General features: G+C 47.0%; 1 protein-coding gene across 1 annotated transcript in view; it reads right to left on the bottom strand.

Moving 5' to 3' along the window:
• The window catches only part of ptprn2 (protein tyrosine phosphatase receptor type N2), a gene marked incomplete at its 5' end in the record, with an annotated part of 334,392 nt that overhangs the window by 236,818 nt on the left and 88,581 nt on the right, over nt 1-8,993 (bottom strand). Inside the window, 1 exon segment of the mRNA XM_084325818.1 lies at nt 2,778-2,891. Within this exon segment, the coding sequence (XP_084181944.1) occupies nt 2,778-2,891 (114 nt within the window).

The raw sequence follows: 8,993 nt of genomic DNA, 5'->3' as shown, positions 1-8,993 counted from the left end.
GGAAGTTTGACACTGCAAATCGCTCAACATTAAACATTTAGACAGAACAGGTCACGAATAAGAATAACAAAACAAATCAAATTGCCTAGGATAAGAATAGAATAAAATAGAATAAAAATGGAATAAAATATACAGTAAATAAATACAGTAAAAATATACTGAAGTCTACAGTAGGTGTAATATTGCACATATAAATCCATCTGAAAAACATTGACAGCCTCATAGGCAGTCAGATACTCCGCTTCAGGATAATGTTGGGAGGGAGGGGGGGAAATATCTAGTTTTAAGGAATTCCTTTATTTTATTTTATTTAATTTTTTTAAGTCAGACTTAAATACGGGTGGTTTCAGGTCTTGCCACTCAAACAAAAGGATCCCACTCTATTTTAGGAAGTCAGCCCAGGTAAGTAAATGCTGCTTATTTAAGATAAGTAACGACGCCCAACTATCACACCCCCTGTACGTGTCCTTCTGATTGGGTCTAGTATAGGCTGCATACTGTGTCCTCTCCCGTCACCTATGCACCCTGTTCTAACAGGCACTTTCACTGCTGGGCTCTCGCTGATTGAACAGGAGAGGCCTTCTAACATGATTACCGTGCAGGCCGCACAGTCACTCATCCACAAAATTAGCACTAAATGTCCTGCCAGCGTACAACAAGCCAATTCGATTGGCTGTCTGAGCTCTGCGATGACGATGCCACAACAATGGGTCGGTATGAGTCAAACGACCTGTCCTCCTGAGCGGAGTGTCGAGCCGCTCTGCAGACCTGTCCTCCTGAGCGGAGTGTCGAGCAGAGCAGTGCTGCAGACCTGTCCTCCTGAGCGGAGTGTCGAGCAGAGCAGTGCTGCAGACCTGTCCTCCTGAGCGGAGTGTGGAGCAGTGCTGCAGACCTGTCCTCCTGAGCGGAGTGTGGAGCAGAGCAGTGCTGCAGACCTGTCCTCCTGAGCGGAGTGTGGAGCAGTGCTGCAGACCTGTCCTCCTGAGCGGAGTGTGGAGCAGTGCTGCAGACCTGTCCTCCTGAGCGGAGTGTGGAGCAGTGCTGCAGACCTGTCCTCCTGAGCGGAGTGTGGAGCAGTGCTGCAGACCTGTCCTCCTGAGCGGAGTGTCGAGCAGAGCAGTGCTGCAGACCTGTCCTCCTGAGCAGAGTGTGGAGCAGAGCAGTGCTGCAGACCTGTCCTCCTGAGCGGAGTGTGGAGCAGTGCTGCAGACCTGTCCTCCTGAGCGGAGTGTGGAGCAGTGCTGCAGACCTGTCCTCCTGAGCGGAGTGTCGAGCAGAGCTGCAGACCTGTCCTCCTGAGCGGAGTGTGGAGCAGTGCTGCAGACCTGTCCTCCTGAGCGGAGTGTCGAGCAGAGCAGTGCTGCAGACCTGTCCTCCTGAGCGGAGTGTGGAGCAGTGCTGCAGACCTGTCCTCCTGAGCGGAGTGTGGAGCAGTGCTGCAGACCTGTCCTCCTGAGCGGAGTGTCGAGCAGTGCTGCAGACCTGTCCTCCTGAGCGGAGTGTGGAGCAGTGCTGCAGACCTGTCCTCCTGAGCGGAGTGTCGAGCAGAGCAGTGCTGCAGACCTGTCCTCCTGAGCGGAGTGTCGAGCCGCTCTGCAGACCTGTCCTCCTGAGCGGAGTGTCGAGCCGCTCTGCAGACCTGTCCTCCTGAGCGGAGTGTCGAGCAGTGCTGCAGACCTGTCCTCCTGAGCGGAGTGTGGAGCAGAGCAGTGCTGCAGACCTGTCCTCCTGAGCGGAATGTCGAGCAGTGCTGCAGACCTGTCCTCCTGAGCGGAGTGTCGAGCAGTGCTGCAGACCTGTCCTCCTGAGCGGAGTGTCGAGCCGCTCTGCAGACCTGTCCTCCTGAGCGGAGTGTCGAGCCGCTCTGCAGACCTGTCCTCCTGAGCGGAGTGTCGAGCCGCTCTGCAGACCTGTCCTCCTGAGTGGAGTGTCGAGCAGTGCTGCAGACCTGTCCTCCTGAGCAGAGTGTCGAGTGCTGCAGGCCAAGTGGACAGGATGTCTTTCTGGCTCACTTTGCATAACAGCAGCTGACACACAGCGCTATGCGGCTTTATACACAACAAGTAAATGCTGTTGGATAGAAGAGTGCCGACAGACCGGACAGATGCCAGGAGGACAGATAGATAGAGAGATATAGAGAGATATAGATAGATAGATAGATAGATAGATAGATAGATAGATAGATAGATAGATAGATAGATAGATAGATAGATAGATAGATAGATAGATAGATAGATAGATAGATAGATAGATAGATAGATAGATAGATAGATAGATAGATAGATAGATAGATAGATAGATAGATAGATAGATAGATAGATAGATAGATAGATAGATAGATAGATAGATAGATAGATAGATAGATAGATAGATAGATAGATAGATAGATAGATAGATAGATAGATAGATAGATAGATAGATAGATAGATAGATAGATAGATAGATAGATAGATAGATAGATAGATAGATAGATAGATAGATAGATAGATAGATAGATAGATAGATAGATAGATAGATAGATAGATAGATAGATAGATAGATAGATAGATAGATAGATAGATAGATAGATAGATAGATAGATAGATAGATAGATAGATAGATAGATAGATAGATAGATATAGAGAGATATAGAGAGATAGATAGATAGATAGACAGACAGACAGACAGACAGACAGACAGACAGACAGACAGACAGACAGACAGACAGACAGACAGACAGACAGACAGACAGACAGACAGACAGACAGACAGACAGACAGTACAGTACAGTACAGTACCTCTGTGGGCAAGTTTCTGCAGTAAGGTCCTGAAGCGCTGGAGAGCCGAGGGAGAAACATCGTATGTGTAGAATTCTGAGCCTGGCAACTCCTGGCACCTTCCGAACACTCCATCTACAAGATAGCACACACACACACAAATCATCATCATCATCATCATCATCATCATCATCATCATCATCACATGGCGGACAGGTTTTGCTCCACATTCACAAGTGCTATACAGTATATGTACGATCATTAATAGTGTATTATTAGCGGCAAAAGATCTCGCCAAGCTGCGGCGGGTGATTCGCTCCGCGGAGAGGGTGGTCGGCTGTCCCCTGCCCTCCCTCAGGTCCCTGCATGCCTCCAGGGCGCTGAGGAGGGCAAGAAAGATCATGGCCGACCCCTCCCACCCTGGCCAGTGGCCACAGCCTCTTCACCCTGCTCCCCTCTGGGAGAAGGCTGCGGATCCCAAAGGCTGTGAAAGCTCGTCACAGACTGAGTTTCTTCCCCTCAGCCGCCAGGCTGATCAATGCCTCAGCCACCCCCCCCCCCCCCCCCCCCCCCCCCCTCCACCCCCAAGTGACACTGGCACAATAACAATGACACTGGCACAAATACTGCACTGGGACTGACCTGGAACTCTGCACTGCACTTTACACTTTATATATATATATATTTATTCAAATGATTAATCCTGCACTGCACTGTCTTTGTCCTGTGTCTGTTGTTGCTGTTGTTATGTGAAAATTGATTGATTGATTGATTGATTTGATTGTGGATTAAAAGAAAATGTATGGAAAAATGCATACTCTGTAACGCTGAGACAATTACCAATGTTACACATATGGGTTAATAAAGGAATCTGAATCTGAATATATGTATGGTCGTCGTACACATACTAATTAATTAACATACTAAAGACAATTAATTAATGTGAGGTGCGAATAATGCAGTGCATTCACCATTTAGTGTACACATGGATCAGTAGAGTGTTGTCCTAACGCGGAAGGATCTCTTCAAATGCCATCTGTACCCTGTACCTTGTGTGGTTTGTGACACATGCGGTTCCTACTGTGCATCTTGACTTGCTGTTTTGGGGGAGCTAATAGCTGACATTTTCCATCTGACAGCAGTGCGATAAGCAGGCGGGAGGGACTTTATCGGGGACCTGGTTATCTCCCTATCAGCGAGCGCCCTCCCACCCGCTCGCACCTCACTCAATACATGTTGCCAAGGCAACACGCCACCGAGTCCCCACGTCCCATAATTCAATGGCTGGTCTAGACTGGTGGGGTGAGGCAGGAGGGGGGGGGGGTTGGAACGGTGTGTAGAGAATAAACGACCAGAATATAAATGGCCCGCGTGTGTCACCTCCTCTCAGCAGGGGAGATAACTCTATGTTTCATCATAATCATAGCCTAAACTCCTTAAATAAAACCTAGGAAAAAAGACGACCCCTGGGACATGAATCCTGGAGATATAGCTCCGAGTCATCTTCTTGTGTGCGTATGTGTGTCACGTGCGGCATTATGCTCTCGTGCTATAGGGAGGTGTAGTGGTTATGTAATTTTCGTTTTTTCCTGTTCCACCATCCACCCTCTGTTCCACTGTATTTCCCCATTGCCCATGTCTAAAACGGTTCGTTTAAAACAAATAAAGAATGGACATTGGCATGGTGTACCTTTCTGTGCGTATTCATCCACAATCTATATCTCAACATGAAAATATTCGCGTTTTTTATATTTGTATTTATAATTTAAATCGTATAACGTTATTTCGCTGCATATTAAATCACTGTAAATACTAATGTAAATCATTGTTTCATTGTACATATTGTGTATAGTTTATAACGGTATTGTTCCCGAAACTCCTCCACATGCCCCTCTTTGTATACTTTTGTCCTCACAAAGTATTCTGCCAGGGAACTTATGGACACGACAGTAGTAGTTATAGGTTTTTGAGCTTGTAACGTTAACGTTAGTTAGCTATCGTGGTATCAGCAGGCTGTGACGTGTAGCTAGCTCGCTTGCTAGCCGGCATGATGCGTGTGCAGTGCTTGCCCCACAGGTCTGAGAAGAGGACCTGCACATTTGACTCATTCCCGAAACTCCTCTACATGCCCCAATTTAAAATGGTTCACGACAGACATTGCTAACGTCTAGTACGTTTAGCAGGGTAACGTTAACGTTAGCTAGCTAGCTAGCTTGGTATCAGCTTGCCGTGACGTGAGGTAGGCGACAGCTGCCTACTGAACAACAGGCTGCCTACTGGTAAATGTAGTTATTTTTTTTACGACAAATTAAAAACCTTATAACCAAAAATGCTTAAACAGTAATGTTAGTGGTAGAAGGGAACTCATTTTGTGCAAAAATGTGAAGCTTGTCAATTTCCATGCGGCAGAATTGTTACAATAGCCGATAATCCATTTTCCCAATGATAAATCCCTATACGGGTGGAACAACCAGTGACGTCAGACTACACCTCCCTATTGTGTGTGCGAGTGTGTGTGAAAATGCCTCTACGATGATCGTGCGGGGCTAATCGTTTGAATCAACACTTTGTCACGCGCTGCGGTATCCACGGTATGGACCCCAGAGGATGACTGACAGCGACCGCGACCGTTGGTGACGTGACTGATTCTCACCGACACACCATATATGGGATTTGTTGTGTGGCGCGCCGGTAATCACCGGCGCGTTGTCAGTCCTCTGTTCTGATCACATGCTTCTCCCCAACACAGAGCAGCTTTCAAATAGACTGGCGTAGTCTAATACTGGGCTAATCCAAATATGATCCAATATCAATAAAAAAAATAATCAGTCAAAAGGTGTGCAAACCATTATCCGGGTTTGATCCAAAGCGTAAAAGTTAAGGTCATCATTCACATGACCGTGTAGCACGTGAACGCGCATTGGTGCAAAGTGTGGAAACGTTCAGCTCTACCGACTTTATCCTCATCATTTAAACAGATTGTCAGACTTCTACTTAACCTTACCCCTAGAACCCACCTCACCCCTGCCCACTTTGACAACCTAGGATGGCTTAGAGTAGATGACAGAGTACAGCAACTTGCAATGGGCCTGGTCTACAAGATACACTATACGACTAAGGTACCCATGTACATGTCAAAATACTTCCCAAAGGTCAGTGAATACCACGACCACCAGAGGAAGCTCAACAAATCATGTTAAACCCAGATTCGGCTCAAACAAGGGACTAAACACGTTTCGCAATTATGCCACATCAATGTGGAACGCCCTACCCAAAGCTGTAAAGGAATGTGAATCCCTACCCACATTCAAAACCGCACTTAAAGAGCACCTACGGGAGGCTGCAATTCGAAACTGGCCACCGTAAATGTCCAAACCCCCCCACCCCCTCCTAATAGACAGTCTCCTCCCCACCGTATGTATATTTCTCTCCCACCCACCCACCCCCTCCTAATGTACAGTCTCCTCCCCACCGTATGTATATATTCTTTCCCCACGTATGTATATATTCTCTCCCCACCGTATGTATATTTCTCTCCCACCCACCCACCCCCTCCTAATGTACAGTCTCATGCTCTGAGTTTCGTAAAAGTCAGTCAAAGCTTACTAAAAGCACGAGCAGTGAACTCCAAGCCCACGTGACTGAACTCAAACTAGAAAGAAACAGACTAAGAAATGATGTAAACTACATGATAAAAACTGCAAAAAAAGATTTCATTAATGACAAAACTGAGGAAAACAAAAATAAACCATGTGAACTTTGGAAATTACTCAATAATCAACTAGGCTGCAGTAAAAAACTTAAAACCAGGTTCTCAAACATAAACATAAAGACGGACAACACGCTCATCACAAACAAACTGGATGTAGCCAATTACTTACACTTTCTTCACAAACATAGCCACAACACTGGTAAACAAACTACCCTCCCACTCAGGGCAGTATGGGGTAGAACACATAGTAGCATACTACAAGAACCTAGGCGTCCACAAAGACGATTTCAAACTGGAAATGGTAACTACAGATGAGGTACTCAATAAACTGAGTGCCCTCCAGCCGAACAAGGCCACTGGCCATGACAACATCCCCTCCAAATTCCTCAGAGACTCAGCAGCCGCCATCACCCCAGTCATCACACACATAATAAACCTCTCCATAAAACAGGGACACATCCTTAAGGACTTCAAAATAGCGAGAGTAACACCCCTGCACAAAAAGGGCAGCAAATTAGACCCAGGCAACTACCGCCCTGTTTCTATCCTTACATCCATCTCGAAAGTCATGGAAAAAATTGTATACGAACAGGTCGAAAAGTACCTCGCGGATAAAAATCTAATCTACGAATTCCAATCTGGCTTCAGAACATCCCACTCCACTGACACATGCCTTCTCTATTTGAACGACCACATCAAGCAAGAGGTGGACGCGGGCAAATACTGCGGCATGGTCATGCTAGACCTACAAAAGGCCTTCGACACTGTCAATCACACCATTCTGATTGACAAGCTAAAAGCAATTGGTTTTGATAGTTTATCAGTGAGCTGGATACAATCCTACCTGGAGGGGAGAGAACAGATGGTGGAGGTAAACGGTACCCTACCCCCCCCCCCCCCCCTCACAGTGAACTGTGGTGTTCCACAAGGAAGCATACTAGGACCACTACTGTTCCTAATTTATGCAAATGACATGTCGTCAGCTTGTGACTGCAACTTGTTCCTGTTTGCGGACGACTCAGCCCTGCTGGTCTCTGACAAGAACAAGTTACAGGTTGAAAAAACCCTCAGCTCGGAACTAGGCAAAATCTGCATATGGCTCGCCAACAACAAACTATCATTACACATGGGCAAAACAGAGTCCATTCTCTTCGGTTCAAATAACAAACTCAGCAAGACCGATGGCTTCTCAGTTACAGTGGGTGACAATATTGTCACAAGGAAAGATGAAATTACCTACCTGGGTTCCATCCTAGAGGCTAATCTTTCCTGTGACAAAATGGCATCCAATGTAATAAAAAAAGTCAACCAACGAACTCGATTCTTGTACCGGATCTCCTCTCTGGTAAACAAGAATACCCTGAAGACTCTGGCAGGAGCACTCATTCAAGGGTACTACGACTATGCTTGCACCTCATGGTACCAAAGCACCTCAAAGGCACTAAAAACCAAATTACAAACATCTCAAAACAAACTAGTCGGACTACTGCTTGACCTGACTCCTAGAACCCACCTCACCCCTGCACACTTTGCCAACCTAGGATGGCTTAGAGTAGAAGACAGAGTACAGCAACTTGCAATGGGCCTGGTCTACAAGATACACTACACGACCAAGGTACCCATGTACATGTCAAAATACTTCCCAAAGGTCAGTGAATACCACGATCACACCACCAGAGGGAGCTCCACAAATCATGTAAAACCCAGATTCGGCTCAAACAAGGGACTAAACACGTTTCGCAATTATGCCACATCAATGTGGAACGCCCTACCCAAAGCTGTAAAGGAATGTGAATCACGACGGGCGGAGCTGAGCGATCATGGAGTAGACGTGTTTCACATGAGCTCCCTTCTACCGTGCTGAATATACGTTTCTCCCCATTAGTCTTTATTTTATTTTTATTTGTTTTTTTATCTGTTTGCTAGGTCGTCGTGTTTAGTATACTGTCGTCGACTTTTTTCGACTTTCTGCGATGTCGGTGGTGGAAACCAGATCCATGAGCGCCCCAACCAGCAAACCACCACCGGGCCTGGCCGCATCGTCGCCCGGTCTCGGTGAGATTAGCGATGCTGTGCTCTTGGTCATCACCAAGCTACACGCAGACTCTGAGACACGCTTCGCTGAAGCACAGAAGAAAGTGTTGGCGGATTTTTGTGTCAACCTCCATCGTGAGATATCAGAAGAAATACGGCTGGCGGTAGTCCCGCTGATAGACAAGATGGAGTCGATGCACGCTGTCTCCTCGGCTAATGCTAACGAACTAGCCATGCTAACGACGGAGGTATCATTACAGGGCGAGAAGATGGTGGGTCTCGAGTCCGCCCTGCTGGCTAGGCAGGCTGAAGTCAACAAACTACAGTCGGCAATGGAGGAGATGCAGTCCCGGGATAGACGCCACAACGTCAGGATTGTTGGAGTACCGGAGGCCAGCGGTGAAGGCCGTCTCTCTGAGACCATGCCCGAATTGCTGCAAAAAATACTAGGAACTGACGTCCTCCCCTCGCCTCCTGTCTGTGAGTCGGCC

The sequence above is a fragment of the Notolepis coatsorum genome (assembly GCF_963971535.1).
Source record: "Notolepis coatsorum genome assembly, chromosome: 12".
In the NCBI taxonomy this organism is placed as follows: domain Eukaryota; kingdom Metazoa; phylum Chordata; class Actinopteri; order Aulopiformes; family Paralepididae; genus Notolepis; species Notolepis coatsorum.
The sequence above is the reverse complement of the archived record's forward strand: the minus strand, read 5'-3'. Positions and strand labels throughout refer to the sequence as shown.